The sequence below is a fragment of the Emydura macquarii genome, unplaced genomic scaffold (assembly GCF_026122565.2).
Source record: "Emydura macquarii macquarii isolate MOO-44397 ecotype Brisbane River unplaced genomic scaffold, CSIRO-AGI_Emac_v2 contig_1230, whole genome shotgun sequence".
Taxonomy (NCBI): Eukaryota; Metazoa; Chordata; order Testudines; family Chelidae; genus Emydura; species Emydura macquarii.
This window is the reverse complement of record NW_027131367.1, coordinates 13,731,922-13,749,771: the sequence shown is the minus strand read 5'-3', so window position 1 is coordinate 13,749,771 and position 17,850 is coordinate 13,731,922. Positions and strand designations below refer to the sequence as shown.

Here is a 17,850-nt window from a genome sequence, read left to right as displayed (position 1 = left end):
ACACCCCCCCACCCCTTCCCCTCAGGATCTGGAGAAAGAGCTGACGCTCCGCTCTGCCACCAGCCGAAAACTCATCCAGCAATACTTCAGCGAGAGAATCCAGCAGCAGGTGAGCGCGTGCTGAGCCTGGCCTGCCCCTGCCAGTAACCCCACCACCACCACTACCGCCATCGAGCTGGCCCCTCACTTCACACCTCCATAGGCACATGCAGGAAAGTGGTCATGATAGGGTTAAGTGGGCTAGCTAATATATTATAGGATGGAGCCAAGCATATATATATATATATCCTCCCCCTCCCCCCCCCCCCCCCCCCACACACACACACATTTCCTGTTCAGTCAGTGGGAATTTCCACACACACCCGCCCAGTTGTGATGCAGTTAAATAAAGCAGCAAGTTCCCAGCCCGCCATGCTGTGACTGGGAGTAGCATTGCGTGGTCCCATTACAAAGCATGCCCCGTCCATTCCTAGGTCCGTGTATAACCTGGGCCTGCCCGTCACCTGTTGTTCTAAGGGTGTGTCTACACGGCAAGAAAACACCTGCCGCTGGCCCATGGCAGCTGACTCAGGCTTGCAGGGCCCAGGCTGTGGGGCTATGAAACTGCAGTGTAGCCATGCTGGCTGGGGCTGAAGCCCGGGGGCTGGGACCCGCCCCCTTTGTGGGCCAGCGCGGGTGGTTTATTGCAGTGTAGACATACCCAGAGTCAACAATCCAGGACCTGCCAACAGCCCTTCCCATCCTCTCGCTTCCCCGTCCTCTGCTCCCACAGTGCAGGGAGGCGGGATCCGCTGGGAACGAAGAAGGTGCTGCTTAGCCACCCTGGGGAGGTTGGGGAAGGACAGGTGGCGGGGAGGTTAGCAGAGGAGGTGTCAGAGGAGTGTTGCTCCCATGTCCACCTTCATGTACCTAACCCCAGTACAGAAGTGTCCCGGTCTCTGTCTTGCGGTGACCCTGGGGCTGGGCGCTGTATCCCGCTAATGCACCCTGTGAATCACCTGGCAGACCCCCGCGATTCAAAATGCTGCTGAACGTAACCTGGGCTCTCTTGTTTCTGTTCTCCCCTCGTGGCCCAGCTGGAGACCAGCACTGAGAAGTACGGGGCTGTGACCATTAAAGCCCTTTACCGCCCCTCGGAACAAAAGCTCCGCATTGAAGTGCTCAACGCTGTCAACCTCATCCCCCTGGACTCGAATGGTGAGATCCCGCGGGGTCCGGAAACTGTCCGCTCCAACGTGCCGCTTGGCTCGTGCGCATCACCAGCGCCGGTGCAGGCCACGGTCCTTGCGGCTGGCTCCCGGGCGCGTTCGAGCACTGAGTCTGCGCAATAGCTCACGGCCTAGAGGGGCCCTTTGCGTTCAGTTGTGCACAGGGCTGAGTTGCGCTGTGAGCCCGATATCCCAGGGACCTTAGCTTGTGGGTGGGGTCATGGCCCATGAAATCCTGTGATCTGTGTGTCTGGAGCGGCTGCCATGGGACAAGTTCAGCAGAGAGCCTTGCAGATTAAGCAGGGGGGAGGCTGCTGTCTGGCTCGCTTCATAGAACTGGTCCCAGTCTGTCTCCACTCCAGGTAATGTGCGGGGGCCTGTCCACAGCAACCGGGTGGACAACAGACTGTAGCATCCTCCAGAGCCACATGCACACCTCCCCTTCCTCACTTAGGGTGACCAGAGAGCAAAGCCGGACAGGGCGTGGAGGATAATAGGCGCCTATATAAGAAAAAGCCCCAAATATTGGGACTGTTCCTATCAAATCAGGACATCTGGTCACCCTACACCCGCTCAGTGGGACTGGATAATGTGGGGCAATCTCTGGGGAACAGACTGGAATTCATGCAGCCGTCCAGAAGAGGGCACTGTTGCTTCACCTGAATGCAGTTGAAAGCTGATAATCCCCTACAGCCAGCGCCAGGCCGGCTTTAGCCCGTGGGTTTGAGGAGCACAGACGCCAATGGGACATGTGCCCCCCAGCAGAGCCCAGAGGGGTTCGTGGAGGGGAAAGTGCACTGCAAACCAGAGACTCTAGTGCTGCAGACGCCCCATGGAGCCAATCCCCCATGCTGCCCCCCTTTTGTGGAGCCCTCTAAGCCACATGTGTGTGGGGAGGTGGAGGGTGAGATGCTGCTACGCTGCGTGGATTTGCCACCCCGGCGGTGACAAACAGGCCCAGCGTCGCACACAGCACGAGGGAGCAGAGGGGATGCTCGTGGGCCCGCACCCGGCGCCCTTGTGCTCTCTCAGTCTCTCTTCCCTCACCCCCCGGCCAGGCTCCAGTGACCCCTTTGTCCAGCTGACCCTGGAGCCACGACACGAGTTCCCCGAGGTGGTGGCGCGCACGACCCAGTGCCAGAAGAACGAGCTCCACCCTCTGTTCGACGAGGCCTTTGAATTGTACGTATGAGCCGCCACCCTTGCTTCTCCCCAGCGCCTGCTCGCCCTGTGATGGTGGGAGGCAGGGAGCACTGGGAGCCCCACAGACAGACCGTCCCTCCCCCAGGGGATCTTCTGCTTGCTCCTCTGCTCGCTGGGATGCAGATCCTGCACTGGGGCCGTCTGGGAAGAGAGAGCCGCATGCATCTCAGACGTGATCATTGCAGTCACAGTTCAGGAGGCTTGTGTGCACAAAGCTTCGCTGGGTAGGACGAGCCCAGCCTGGCCGGGAGCAGAGCACTGGGGCTTCCCTCGCCACTGAAATGAAATGTGCACGCCCTGCTTTGCACGCCTTGGTGAGGCCGGGCCCACATCTGCCAGTGTGAAATGCCAGGTTCAAGGGGCTGCAGCCCGTTGCTGCGTGGTTAGAGGGGCCTTCCGGGAGGGCTGCAAGAAAGCACCATGGAAGTTAGAGGGGCGAGGATGGGGGACACACTGACCCAAATGGGCACTACCCCAGTGTGCTGCGTAGTGGGGCAGAGCCAATACTGCGTGTTCTCCCCTGATCGTAGCCTGCCCGTAAAGATACAGGGGCAGGCCGTTAAACCGCAGGACCCTGGGCTCTACATGAGGCTGTGACAGGGCAGCTGGTCAACTACGCCAATTGTGAGCCTTGGGGGGCTGGGCTGTCTCTGGGTTTGTACAGCACCTGGTGCTCTGGGGTCCTGGCCCATGGCTGGGGCTCCAGCGGGCTTCGGCACTATAAATAACTCCCGTTCAGTGTCCGCTGCCCAGATGCTAAGGGACATCGAGTTCGGCCCCTTCACTGCCAGCTGGGTTTTGCTTCAGTAGTCGCCAGGGTGCCCATCACCACAGTATCTGGGCTCCTACAGGGGCTGTGCCCCTTGCTGGGACCCGCCTGAGCCGCCGCCTGGTGCTCCCGTCGGGTGGGCTGCGCCTGTGCTGTGCTGTGACTGAGACGGCCTGTACATCTCTCTCTTCTCTGCAGTCTGGTCCCGGCCGAGAAATGCCAGCAGGACGGCGCCTGCCTGCTGCTCACGGTGTTCGACTACGACACCCTGGGAGCCAACGACCTGGAAGGAGAAGCCTTTTTCCCCCTCTGCGACGTGCCGGGGCTGACCGGAGACAAGGAAGTGGCTGACGCAGCCCAAGTGCCCCAGACCCGCTTACCACTGACCCACCCCACACCCACGGGTATCCTTGGCTTTACTGTCTCCAGCTGCTCCCCTTCCCTGCAGCTGCTTCCCTCGCTGTGCCGCCGTGGGCCAATGACTTAACTTCTCTGGCTTCCCATCTGCGCCCTGGGACAATCCAGTAACGAGCCCTTCTGTGGCAGGGCGCTCACTGGGGGGCACTTGCCTGGCTGAGCCAGTGGCCCTGTAATACTTGGAGAATGGACCCAGCTCTGTGCTGGCCCCAGGGGGAGGGACTTGGACATGTCTCTGCTGTCGCATAGTTGGGCCCATTGCAGCCAGGGCACGGGCAGGGGCCCTGCGTCATCTCGCACCAGAGAGACTCTCTGCTCTCTGCACGCTGCCATGGCTGAAGCGTTAGCCTCGGCAGCTGCGTGCTGTGCGGTAGCTTAGAATCAGGGAAGTAGAATGTGGGTTTCCTAGGGAGGAAGCTCCCCTGGAAAAGGGAACTTGAATACACCGATCGCTCTGTTCCCCTCCTTTCTAACCCTGGCTTCTCTCACCTCACCCCAGGGGACCCACTTCTGAAGCTGCTGGAGTCCCGAAAAGGGGACAAGGAGGCACAGGCCTTTGTGAAGCTGCGCAAGCAGCGGGCGAAGCAGTCCAAGGAGTGCGTGTGACGGCAGCCAGGCAGGACCCGGGCATGGAGCCAAGCCGGAGGGGAGCAGGCCTCAGCCACGACGTAGCAGGATCTGAACCACATCAATTGCAAAGAACTCCATCCCGTCCCAGCTCCCTTGGCAGCAAAGGGGCTTCCCACAGAGGGGGCCCCAGGGCGTGAAGCCAGGCTGCAGCTGCAGGGGACGGTTTCTCAACGTGAGCTGGTGCAGAACGAAGATCAGCAGCTTGGGCTTCGGTTTTCTTTAAAGCTGGAGCCGTTTCCCTGCAGCCGCCGACAGGAAATGGCAGCTTGTTTCCCCACTTCAGCACGGTTTGGCTGTCCCGTGCGGTTTCATCGAACATGGCACCATCCGACCTAGCTTCAGGCCGAGGGCGGGGTGAGCAAACAGCGCCCGTGCGCCCTGTGCTGCTTCCCATCACCACCCGGCAGCAGCAAACTTGGCTCGTAGGAAGCAGCCTGACAGGTGCCAGCAGGGTACGAGATGTGCCCGCCTGCGAGTCCCACAGGCTAGGCTGTGCTCTGCTCTCCAGATGGTGCAGGAGGGGAAAATGGGGGCGGGAGGGAGGCCAAAAAAAGCTGCAACCAAGTCCTATGGGGGAGGGGACGCTGGAATCTAGCCAGCTGGCCCTGCAGCAGCAGAATGGGCTGCTAGCTCCTGCTCCAGGCGTTGCCACAGAGCACGCGAGACGTCGCCAGTGCTGGAGGGAGCAGAGCTGAAAGGGGGAGACACGGGGAGAGCTGCTGTGAGCGTCCCTTAATCAGCCCGGGGCACCTACTGCAGCAGCCAGCGTGGGTGCTGGGCGGGTGGAAATCACAAACGCTCCTGCAGAGCAGCGCCAGCCCAGGCACCGTGAGTGCTGCTCTGGGCAAGAGCTGGGCTGCCGCAGGCAGGGGCGGAGGGGCCGTTCTTTGCCTTAGAGGGACCCTAACGACTCCTCCGTCTCTGGCATGCTTTAGCTCCTGTTACAAGCAGCTGAACGTCTCAGAGCGGAAAGCGTGGGCGGGAGGGGAAGGGTTCGTCTCTTTAGCTAGATTCCCCTCTGTGCTACAAGGAAACCTGGGTGGCACTGGGTGCTACCCGCTCCGCTCCTCAGCCCTGCACTGAGCCTTGGCATGGCCGAGAACAGGGCAGGTCCAGCCTATGCTGGAGCAGGAAGGAAGCAGGTTGGAATTGGGGCAGGGGCCCCCGGCATTAGAATGGGAGCAGAGGAGCAAGTGCGATGCAGCTGGCACTTGCTTACCCTCACCCACGGCGTTTTCATTTCCACGCCGACGCAGGGCTCTTCTGAACTAGGATCTAGGCCCCAGAAAGCCATAGCTACTGCCCCGGAACAGAGCAAGGAGGGACGGGGGGCATCCAGGCACACAGATAAATACGGCAGTACCCCCTCCCCAGTCCAGCGGGGGCTGCTGTAACATTCCTGGGGCCGTCCTCCCTTTCCTCGTTACCTCGGCTGAGGCTTCTCTGTTGAGTATGTGACCCTTCCTCTCACAGCGCTAGCTGCTGGACCCACATTAACTGTGCCTGTGCTCCCCCTCTGTATCATGAGGCTAGTACCCACCACATGGGGTGTGGTACTATAAGTGCCCACTGGTGTCACCCAAACGCACCCCATGCGTAAGTGCCTGGCATCAACTCAGCCTTGGGACGGGCCAGCTCCATTCTGTACTCACGTGTGGGGGGACCCCCTCCAATTTTAAGGGTCTCACAAATAAGCTATTCTGATTAAAAACCACTCTCCAAATAAAACCCCCTGTCTGTACAGTAAGGCTGTGATTGCAGGGCAATGGCTCAACCAAAGTAAAAGTTTAAAAAAAAGGAAAGAGCCTTCAGTTAACCACTGGAACACACGGCTGTTGGTGGGGCAAAATTATATACACACTTATAACAGCAGCGGCAGTGATGGGGGCCAGGCTACCATGAGTTGGGCTAGTGCGTCTCATGCCCCAGGGTCTGAAGTGATCACTACAGGCGGCAGCTGCTTGGCAGTTCCAGGCTATGGGTTAGGCCAACATTTTTTTGTCCTAAATCAGAACAAAAAGTGGAAATGGCCCCCAAAATGGCTGACAAATTCCATTTAGGAAATAGCAAAACCACCACCCTCTGGAACCATTGGCGGTGGAGACAGGTCAAGCATTGCAGTTCTGTTAGCTATTTTGAACTGGGTTACTTATTGAAAACAAAATATAACACAGTTTAGCCCAGCTCAGTCACTAAGGATGCCCTCCAGAGGGTTTCAGTCCCTTTTCCTCACACGTTGCCTAACCTTGTTCCCACCAAATGGTTCCATTTTGTAGAACTGGCATTGTGGCTAGAAAATGTTCAACCCGCGCCAATGAGCAGCTGCTGGGACCAGGCGGGTCTTTCACAAACAGCTGCGCACACCAGAGCCGCGCATGTTTGCAGGCCTGTGAGCCCTAAATCCCACACGTTTTAAAAGCCTTCGTCGCCCTGCCGGGGGCAGAAATGGAGGCGGCAGCGGCTCAGTGCTCGCTTCCAGCGGACGTAGGGCAGGCAGTGAGCAGCAGCCTGTGTTGGGGTGGGGCGCACGGTTGAGAGGAAGCGCTAAACTGTGTCGTAGCGGCTCACAGAGCCTGATCCTAGGAAGGGTTGGCTGCTGCAGGTCCTACCCGCCACTAGGTGCTTCCCCCCCCCCCCCCCACGCCAGCTACTGCCAGCACGGGTTCCTGCCCCTCCCTGCAGGCAGCTGTGCCGGGATTGGGGGCAGGGGTGTTGCCCGCTCCTTGCTTGCACTGGTTTTATGATGTTTTAAAATGATAGCATAAGCCTGCACAATAAAATGGATCAGTTCCACTGCAGCCTTTCCAGCTAGAAAAGGGGCACAGCAATGAAATTCACAAGTGGGCAAAGCATTTCTTCACCTGAACGCAGGCCAGCTTCTGCTACACTCACTCCATGGAGCTGTTTTTAACTGCAGTGTCTGCAATAAAGCAGTCGGATGTGCAACGTAAGGCTTCAGTACACAGCAGATGTGCATCCTTAACCCAGCCCTGGAGGTCAGGCAGCGCCGCGGCAGCCAGCTCCTTGCACACCCCGCACTGCTGCCCGTGCCACTCAGTCAGGGGCAGCTCCCGCCCGCACCCGTGTAACGTGACCCAGCAGGCTTGCGCCCGCTCTGCACCAGCCGGGGGTGCGGGCTGACTCAGGTGTGCCATCATGCTGAACTTGTGGGAGGGGGACACACACAGCACATTCCTGACACACTCAGCACAGTCAGTCCTTGCCCTGCCCCCGGACTGGGTTTCTATCACATTAGGGGCCATGTAGGTGGCCTGAAATGTAGGTAGAGGGAGGTGGGAGCAGCTTATGTAGGCTCTGCTCTGTCGCAGACTGGCTCCTCACACACACACACACAGCGTTAGGCCTCCCTCCCCCCCCCCCCCCCCCGCTGGAATAGGGTGACTGGCTCTCCCAGTTATAGGCACAGGGTGGCTATTTGGGTTTTTTTTTTTCCTTACATAGGAGCCCATTTCCCCCCCCCCCCCCACCCCTTCCAAATCCCGTGTGTTCTCTCCTATCACCCTAGTGGTGCACCCCCCCCCTCAGTCTGGCATTTAACCAGCACCCCCCTGCCCCCAGAGATGCAACGGTACAGCACAGGTGCTGATGTCAAACTACCTTCCTCTGTCCTGCCAGGCCACCGCGCCCCTGATGGCTGGTGAGGGGGGGAGGGGGGGGGAGCAGGGAAGGTCAGGCAGGGCTGGTATTTCCCTCCCCCAGCTGCTAATCTGGGCCCGTGGGGGGTTGTGTTGTGTGTTATGGCTGCCCCAGGACAAGCGAGCAGAGGAATCCCTTCAGCTGGTCACGCCAGACCAAGCCCAAGGCAGCGTCTTGGCTACTGCTCATGCACCAAAGGCGGCCGCTGACACAAACCGCATGGTAGCGCCACGCCAGAGCCGGTCAGTGGGCTGGCGGAGGATTGCAGCAGGAGGCAGCACGGGCCGTGCGTTGGCCCATGCCCTTTACTGTTGGAAATGTGACCGCGAGCCAGGGTCATGGAAAAGCACCCACCAACATTCGGTGAAGGCGAGGTGGTAACCCCCCCTTAGCTACTGGTTCCCACTTAAAAATAACGCTTCCTGCGGCGCCTACGGGAGGCCAGGAACGAGGTGACCCCAGCCCTGCGCTATGGAACAGGAGTGCCCTAGTTCGAGCTGCAAGCGGCGGCCAGGACGCCTCATTTTCAGTCCGCCTCTAACTCTGGCTCGGAGCAGGGCTCTGGCATGGCCTGTGCCAGGTTGACTCAACCGGCGTGGGGGAAAAGTTCTGCAAAGCGTGAGGGCGCCGGGCCAGCACAGGAGGTTGGTCATCCACTCAAACAGGAACTAGTGACTGGTGGCTAAGGTGTCGGTCCCTTCCCAGCATTCATAGATGCTTCTTGCCAACTTCTGCAAACTTTCCACCAGCAACAGCCCCTGCGTAGGCCCTAGGTGAAGCACACAAGGTGTCATTAAACACCCTTTTTAACAATTGCAGTGTAGCAAGTGTAGGAGCTTAAGGAACTGGGTACCTCCTAGCTACTGAACTCACGCTAGCGTCGTCAGAGTGAAAGAACAACCAACGTGGCTGCGATTCATTCATTAATCCCTCCCCAGCCTCACCTCAAACTAAAAACCATCTCTAGAAACCAGGCTTGAAAGCCAGAGTCCCTGACCCCACCAGCATCGGCTCAGTCTGTCACCCTGCCAAGGCACGGACGTCCAATTCCTTGGAGAGGGCAGCTCTCTTGTACAAGACCTTAAAAACGCCACGATCTTGACTAGTCCTTAAAATCCCCTTGTGCTTTGCGTAAGAGGAGGGGGTTTCCCTGGCATGCCCCCATCCAGGCCCCGCTGCCTTTTGAGGGCGCTGTACCGATCTCGTGGGTGATGCTGGAGGCTGGTGTCATGGTCCAGCTGGGGCATCGCGACCCTTCCTCGGGCCCAGGCTCCGAGGAAGGCCACAGCGCCCTGGGCTAGGGGAATAAGCGTTGCAGATTACGTGTCTTTAACCCTGGCCCCTGGCGGGGCAGGCTTCCCTCACAGTCTGTAGCCCCCTGGCCCTTACGTAGGGCAGGGCTGGTAAGGAGTCTATAGCCCCGGCCTTCCAACAGGCAGGGCTGGTAAGCAGTCTATTGCCCCGGCCCTCCAGGGAGGGGGGGGCAAGCGAAATAGTCTAGAGCCCCCGGCCTTGCCGGCAGGCAGGGCTAGTAAAACTCGGTGTCCTCAGGTAGGCAAGCACTCCCGGGGCAGCTAGGGAAGGGGGGACACAGGCCCACTGCGTCCCAGCCCAGGGCCCCATCAGTGGCCTCACTTAGTGGTCTGGGGTGGCTCTTTCCAGATACTAGGGCCCAGCGGCCCTACCCAATCAATCACTAGGGCCCGGCGGCCCGGACGGGCCTTGGAGGCTCCGGTCAGTTGCTCTGAGCAGCCACGGGGCCCGGGTCAGGCCCAGACCGCAGCCTCTGGGAAGACAGGTCTGCCTCTGACAGCAGTTCCCCGCCCACTGACCTACTGGGGCGGCTTTTTATATTTCCCATTCCTGCCCTGGCTCCGCCCCTCTGCTTCCAGGCAGTAATACCTGTAGGGCCTTGTTCTGCCCAGCAGGGGCGTCGTGACCCGTCCTCGGGCCCAGGCTCCGAGGAAGGCCACAGCGCTTTGCTGCAGATCCTTTGCGAGCAATGTGGGCTATGGTCATGCAAGCGAAGCCTTCCCAACACGACAGATGATTTTGGGTGCAGCGGCTGAAGAATTTTAAACAGCCCTGCTTGTCAGAGGGAGGGTGCCTAAAAAGTCTGGCCTTTTTTTAGGGCGTCTCAGCTCAAGGCACTGAAACTCTGCACAACTCTGGCAAATCTTGCTCAGACCCTCTCATGACAGCAGCAGAGGAAACCAGCGGCAGGGCAGCACTTGTGTTCAGGGAGTGCTGCGCCAGCGCCGAGAGTCACGCCCTTTCCAGGCTGCCTGCTGGGGCGCTAATGTCAAACCTCTGACTTGCTTTAGTTTGAACTCCCCGCTAGAGGCGCTATGACGGGACCGACAGCTTCTGAAGGTAGCTGGGAACTCAGGCTCTGGGCTCAAGCCATTTGTCCTTGGGTGGTTTCTCGCATGGCTCCAGCAGGATAAAGTTCAACACATAAAAAAAAAGCAGAGCAGGGTGTGTGTGTGTGTGTGTGTGCACCGTGAGAGGCTGCATGGGTCTGGCCAGACCCTAAAGCACTGGGGGGGTCAGGACAACAGAGCCGCTACATGGGTCCCTCTGACCCCTGACACACCTTGGGGGAATGGGGACGCTTCATGAGCCCCCCCAGCCCCACACATGCCCTGGGAGGGGAGAGGGTGCAGACACAGAGGCTGCGGTGTCCCCCAGCTAGTTCCTAACACACATAGAGCTATATATTTGCTAAATAAAGGCCTGGTCCAAAGGCCAGTGAGATCTGTATTAAAAACACATTTTTTTCAAAAGCTTTTTTGGAAAGATTTGTCATTATTCCCTTCTCTCTCTGTGACAGCTGCCATTTCCCACGCCACCACCATACCTTTATCCAGCGCCTTTCATTCAAGGATCTCAATGTGCCGTTAAAAACCATGAATGCTATGTCACACAGCACGTCAGTAGCAAATTTCGGAAGAGATTCCCAGGTCCCACTGCCAGGGTCCTGCTCTAACTCCTGCATGACAAGTTTGCCTTTGATACTTTTACATCATTGTGGCTGGGAAGTAGCCTGAGACAAAGGAAAAGCCACTCAGCTCTAGCCTGTAGGAGAAAGGCTTTCCAGGAGGGTTAAATCAGCAGCCATTTCAGCATCAGTCAGAGTGGGGGGAGGAGGGAATGAAAATCCCAGGTGGTGTTCTCTCCCCCAGACAGAGGAGCCTGATTCCGCCCTGACTTGTGTCATCGTTTATAGAAAATGCTACCATATCAGAATAGCAGTGTTAGGTTCCCAGGTGCAACGAACGACGCAGCAGACGGAAGAATGAGAACTAGCCCTGCGGAAGCAGGAGTTTGAAACCTGAATCTGGCTAGTTTGAGTCACCTGTCTCTTGTGGCTGTCTCAAATGTGTTACATATTATCATATAGAACCCATTCATGTGGTTCACTTACATACATCTTGATTGTAAACTCTTTGGTGCAGGAACCTGAGCTGCTTACCTGTCTGGGAGGTGCCCAGCTTCTGTTAGCGCTATATCCCAATGAGAGGGGTCTGTGACTGGCTTCATTTCACAAATGCTTTAGCTCCCACGACCAGGACTAACACGCACAGAAAGTTCAGCCCACTGTGCGCACATACACACACAAGCTGCTTGGGTTTATTAGCAAAAAAATAAAAATTTATTGTCCTCTAGAAAATCCATCCTGCCCTTGGAAACTGTGACACAGATTGCACTCCTTCCAGCCCCACATGCAAATTCACTCTGACGAGAAAAAGAATCTAAACCAGGTTTCCTATCACCAGAACAAGTATATACAGAATACGAGAAAGGATGACAGCTGAAATCACAGTCTATACAGAAAACTAACAACACAGTGTACACATCACTGATTACCATTCCGCTACCGTCTACACAGACTGAGGGACGCTTCCCGCCCACTGCCCCTTCTCTGGGAAGTCCAAGAGAGAGATTGGTCAAGAATTGTCACCAGATCTACTGTAGTGTGTATTGTTTAAATGTATTGTATTTATTTTGTTTTAACATCGGAAGCTACAGAGTGGGGAAGCCCCATAGATATCTTTGATCCACAGTCACTAATTTTCAGGAATACTTCACTTTTGCAATACTTTTCTTGACACCAGTAACATCTATTTTGTTTGCAGTGTTCCAGGGATTATTATAATCCTGGAGGAAAACACTGGTAATAATATTCTGCATTTTGGGAGGAGGAAGAGGGACCAATAGGATGAACTGTGGCTAGTGGAAGAGCAATGAATTACTGAGTCCTCCATTCAGCGTTAAACTCTTCCTCACACAGTGAGGAATTCTCTTCATTGTCTGAACTGTGCAATGCTAGTGGCTCAGATTAAGCTTTGAAGATGCATGGAAAGTATAAAACCCTTCTGTCTGAGAACAGCTGTAGAGATCCCTCTCGGGGACGATAAAATGTTGTACTCCCTATTTGGGACATTTCCTCTGATCACCTGGCTACTGTGCCACATGCCCCTCTGCCACAGTCTGGGTTTGGCTGGGTGTCCACATGGTCAGGAGACGAACTTAGCAAGGCCCGTGTCCCTAGGCTACATAAATGCACTGTAGCCTCCCAAACATGGAGAAAATTCTTAGGCTCAAAGCTATTTTCTAAGGAAATTTTATAGCATTTATATATCTATCTAACTATCTAGCTATGTAAGCACGTTATGTAGAATATTGTTGCTCTAATTCATCTGTTTCGAGTGGACAGACTTGTATATTTTTCATAATAAAGTACAAGTTTATTGACCTTTAAGAATAATGTGGTTTCACAACACAATTAATACTCCCTTCCCTCAAATCAGGACTAGGAAACTGCCCAGCAGGCAAAATTAGTCATGGAGGTCACCGTTTCTAGTGTACCCTTCCAACACTACAAGAGATTTCGGGAGGAATTACCCAATAAGGACTCTGTGTGGAGGGGTGGGGACTTGGGGGAGTGTTCTCAGACGCCCAATCTATTCAGCAACAGCCAACTGTGCTGCTAATTCAGAAAGCTGGAAATTGTCCACTAAGACTTTCTCCCCCCCACTTTTAATGTGACTCAGTCCATAGAAGAGTCCCCTGGGTCTGACTGAATTATTCCATTCATTACACTACGGACTTTTCTGCTCCAAAATACACAGCATGTGACAGTACATTAGAGGGGCTGGGGGCATTCCTGCTAAAATTTCAGCAAGCCCCTTTTTATAACACAAAAGCTGACCACAGAATCCTGTTGCTTTAAGAGCAGGACTGTGGCTCCCAGGAAGGTATCACCTGGCTCAGATGATGTAAAGTCAACAGCTGCTAGAAAGACTCAGAGCCCGTGCCCTTTTTTTTGTTCCCCCAACTCACTCTTTTTTTTTAATTTTTAATTTCTAGCAAGAAAATGGCCCCCAAATTATCCATCAAATACACAAAGATCAATTTCTCTGTTCCATCTGGAGCCTAAGAAATCATTCACATTTCAGATATATTGTTTTTCGAAAGAGCAGCAACTAAAAATTAATAAAAACCTAGATTTAAAAAGTCTTTCTTAAAGGACCAGAGGAAGGAAAGAAAAAGTCAATGTGTTTATACAAAGAGAGAGTCAAAATACAGTGTACTGGGGTCACACTTCACACCTGGTGCTAAACCCTGTAACCTGTTCTGCCATGATTGGGGCAGGGAAGGGGAGAATCAGGATTTGAGGGCAGGGATGGGGAGGGTTTTGATTCCAATTTGGATTCTTTGGTCCTTCAGGTTAAGTCTTAAACAGAGAAACTGTTTTGCTCAAAAGGCAAACAATGCTGTTCTCAAGGGTGGAATTTCACTTGGCTAAGCAATCTGCCAGTGAGGAAAAGTCTGTCCCCCAGCATGCCCAGCTAGTTGCATTACAGAGGAATTACCAAATCCTAATGGGACATAATGAATATGCTGATCAATGGGTCAGTGTTATCTTGGGAGGAGAAGGGAACAAATCTGTAGAGCCCTGCAAATCTGCAGATTTGTGGATCACGGATAGGATACGGATACAGATTTTGGATCTGCGCAGGGCTCTATACATCCATAGCACCCCCCTGTGGGAATCAGTTGGAATTATGAAGTCAGGTACTGGGCAGTTCTCTGGACAAATTAATTTGTCCAAAGAGCACAGGGGCACAATGGGCAATCCTACAGGAAGGAAGGAGAGTAATAAACCACAATGTTAACAAAAACAAACAGTACAAACTAATTTCCATTCAATAGCCACGTGGGCTGATCAGCTTCAGAGCTTATAAATATTACAGACCTGATTGAAGAGTTTATTTCCTATTATTTTTCAATTAGTTACCAAAACAGTTTAGTAAATTTCATTTTCATTGAGTTTTTCCTTTCCCCTTTTTTTGGTGTTTTTTCATGTTTTTTAAAAAGAATTTTCACACATTTTAACAAATGATCTTTCCTTAAGATCAGACCAAGGCAGGTTTGCAGGTCTTTAAGACCAGTCCCACCCCATGGCACAGACATTCAAAGGCTATAACCAAACAACATAGCCACAATAATCACTCAGCAGTATCTTTCCATAGAAAAAAAAATTAAAAATTGATGCTAGTTACAATAAAATACACATGGAAAAAAGCATTTTTTACAAAAAACAAGTTAAAGGGGGGAGAAAAAAAAACCAAACTACACAGAGCTGCACTTAGAGATCATCTGGGAATGCATATTAACCCCTTCCTTGCAGAGGAAGGTTGGAATCATGGAAGCAAATCTAATTATTTCCTTGCATTAAATATGAAACACCTTGAAAGTCTCTGGTAACGGTTCAGTTGTTCCTATTAACAACAATGGGCTGCTGGGGTTTCTGGTGCACTTCCAGGTTGGGGAAGGTGGGTTTACACTAGCCTAAATCAACCAGAACCAGGAGTAATTGATGAGATTAAAGTAACTGCAAATCCTGCAGTTTTTAATGCAGGTAAAACTCCTGGAGATGGAGGTTAGGGTCCTTTCAGACAGAACGGATGCTTTTCAATGTGTGTTATAGTCTCTAGAGGCTCCCTGCAGTAGGTGCATTAAAAAAACACTTTAGAGAGAAAGAGATGGGAGTTTTACTCATGCAGATACTGCAGGATTGAGCCACAAATGGGTAATAAAACAGAGTGAAACTCAGGCCTCAGATATGCACAGTGTAAGCCACGCATTTGTACCTGAGAGGAGAGTTTGCCCCATTAACGTAGGCCTGTTTGCAGTGCTTGTTTAGAGCTGTGGGACCAAGCGCCCCATAGTCTGCCCATCCCTGTACCGCAGGACATGCCCACGGACAGCTAAAGAGAATAAATACCAATTAATGACCCAATTGGCCGGGAACCCAGCAGGTTATTGCCGTCCCCCTGAAATAAGAAGACAATTTACATTTAGGATAGAAAAGCTCAGCTACTAGACAGGGTCCTGGCCAGTGGCATGTTATTTTTCCTGGAGGGAAACCATGAACTTGAAAATTTGCTGCTGGTGTAGAGCTAATCTGGGAATTCCCACCTCTCCACTTCCCCATCATACTAACCTAGGAATAAATTGCAATGCCAGCCCAAGTGGAAGGAATCAGTACCATGAGAAAGTCCCTGAGCTCCCCTGCTGATGGTGCTGGGAGGTAAAGATCCATGGTGCTCACAGCAAGTCAAATCCCCTAGGAGAATCCAGCCAGGGTTTGTGGACAGCTGCATGTCCAAGAGATGAACCTGCACAGCAGAGAGTGGGAGAGTGAGAGAGCCCAAGAATACTGGAAGATTTTCCTTACAACAAGGAAAAGGAATGTCTTGGAAACGGAAGTGTGTTCATGTGACCTGAATTCCTACAGTTCCTTCTGGTCCCATTCACAGAAGGAGACTGAGTTTGATGGCACCGTATCTTTCCTGTTACATCTCTAAGCTGCAGCTGCTGTCTGCTAGCCATCTAAGGGCTAGATTCTATCGCTGGCCACTACCAAATCACCAAGAATGTTTGTACACAATGGTTTGCGGTTTGAGGATTTTCAATGTCCAATCGAAATTAAAGTTCTTTTCCTTTCTAAACTGACATTGAATCCTGTCTTAGTAGCTGTATAATTAATGTGTGGAACTCACTGCCACTGGACATTACTGTGTTAACTAGTGTTAGTAAGTTTCAAACCAATGTTATACATGTGTATGAATGAAAATAGTACTGCAGTTACACTAGCTAAGTTTAAAAGTCACAAGTGTTATCAAATATCATACTTCAGGGCATAAAGCGGTCATCAGCTGAGATCATGAAGAAATTTCCCCACAATGAGGACCGTTGGGGGAAGGGACTTACACTTGTCTCTGAGGCCTCTGGCACTGGCCACTGTTCAGGGCTTGAATAGATGGAGCAGTGATTTGCTCCATGATGGAAATTCTTTTGTTGCCACTGGCATAGGGCCGTGTCAACAGCATGAATGCTACTGGCACCTGCAGCATGAGTGAAGCTGGGAAATAGCCAACTGAGAATTCCTCACTGTCCTGTGAACTGCCTGCCTGTTTTGATTGACCAGTCCCTGTTAGTGACACAGAAATACGTGGGTTCATGTGGATATCTCCGATTACCATGGAACACCAATGGCTCTGCTCATGGACAGAGAACCACTCCCAGGGATCTTGTGAGGATTCACTACTGAAAGCCCTAAATATTAACCAGATGCACTTGCATCAGATGAAATTACAAACTGATGTGAGCCCAGCCACAGAACCCAGGGAGAGTCAGGCTTCCCCTTCACCTACCAGAACATCAATGAGAGCACAGAGCTGTGGGAACCTTGTTATCTTTGAGGCAATGACAGAGGAAATACCTGGCCAGTTCAAGGAGGGTCAATATCTCACAGCTCAGCTCCCAAACTGTCATTCCCACTCACCACTTGAACTCTCTTTGACATGCATCAGCAATGATTACAAAGCACGTCCCCAGACTCTGATCTGACCTGAAAGCTGTAATACAGTACGTCTCTACAAAGACGCCCCCCACGGGGTGCCAGAGAGACAACCTGTGGTTCCACCTCCCTTCTACAGACCATCCTTAGCTTGCCGGCTGGGCGATATTTCTAAGGACGCACAAACCAAGGATCTCCAAACAGTCCTACAATGTACACTAGCCACGGACCTGGCCTGACCCAAGTTGCTCTAAATTCAGTATTTTTTCCCTTTTCTTGTTTTCCTACAAATATACAAATTGTGTAAAAAATCTTCTAAAAAGTGAACTTTGTTGTTTAAATGGACCAGCAAAGTTCTTGTGTCTTCAGAGATCAGCAAGCATCTGAGTGAGCGAAGCTCTAAACCAGCAGACACCCATCAGGGCTTCTATCAATGGGAACGGCTTTAACAAGCTGGGTCAATAAAAGAGTGCAGGTCTGAAGACATGATCAAGCAACCTGAATTCATCTCCTTCCTTCCCCATGAGTCCAACCCTCAGTCTGGAAAGCACCCGGAGGCTCCTCTTCCCAACTCCAAACTCCCCCAAAATAGTCAAAAATTTGTTATATCCTAAATAGAAAAGAGGAAAAACACAGACTCTTTGCAAATGGCCCTTTAAGCTGTATTAAAAACAGCTCTCAAAGTTCCTCAAGAGTCAGAATTAGTGGGGAGTGGGTGAGGGGCAGTTTAAATGGGGGATGTAAAATATTAAAAAGTGCTCTGCAACTAATTTTTGTTTTTTATATATAGATATAGATATATATATATAAAGTTAAAAAGTTCTATGTGATATGAGAAACCAAGTGTCCTTGAAGGGTCACGACTGGAGAGTGTGTGGCCTGTTGGGATGGCAGATGGGACATTCGCCCTCCTCAGCACACATTTCACACAGCACAGCGTGTTGGCACTGTAACACCACCCGGTTCTCCTCCTGACACTTAAGGCATTTCACTGATTGCATCTGAAATACCACCTGCAAAAGAAGACAAACCAAGCACAATCATCAGAAACAAGGCAGGGTGGGGGAGAGGAAAAGCCCCTCCACCTGTGCCCG

At 52.8% G+C, this 17,850-nt stretch overlaps 2 protein-coding genes across 3 annotated transcripts in view; one reads left to right on the top strand and one right to left on the bottom strand.

Annotated features, from left to right (window-relative positions):
- The window catches only part of UNC13D (unc-13 homolog D), a 38,568-nt gene extending 34,032 nt beyond the window's left edge, over positions 1-4,536 (top strand). Inside the window, exons 27-31 of the mRNA XM_067547780.1 lie at positions 26-109; positions 1,077-1,197; positions 2,267-2,390; positions 3,379-3,584; positions 4,097-4,536. Of these exons, the coding sequence (XP_067403881.1) occupies positions 26-109; positions 1,077-1,197; positions 2,267-2,390; positions 3,379-3,584; positions 4,097-4,203 (642 nt within the window). The 3' untranslated portion in view covers positions 4,204-4,536. The remainder of the gene's footprint in view (positions 1-25; positions 110-1,076; positions 1,198-2,266; positions 2,391-3,378; positions 3,585-4,096) is intronic.
- A 6,985-nt stretch (positions 4,537-11,521) lies between these two features.
- The window catches only part of UNK (unk zinc finger), a 63,421-nt gene continuing 57,092 nt past the window's right edge, over positions 11,522-17,850 (bottom strand). For both annotated transcript variants that reach the window (XM_067547578.1, XM_067547579.1), the window contains one exon: positions 11,522-17,769. In XM_067547578.1, coding sequence (XP_067403679.1) covers positions 17,614-17,769 — 156 coding nt within the window. In that variant the 3' untranslated portion in view covers positions 11,522-17,613. The remainder of the gene's footprint in view (positions 17,770-17,850) is intronic.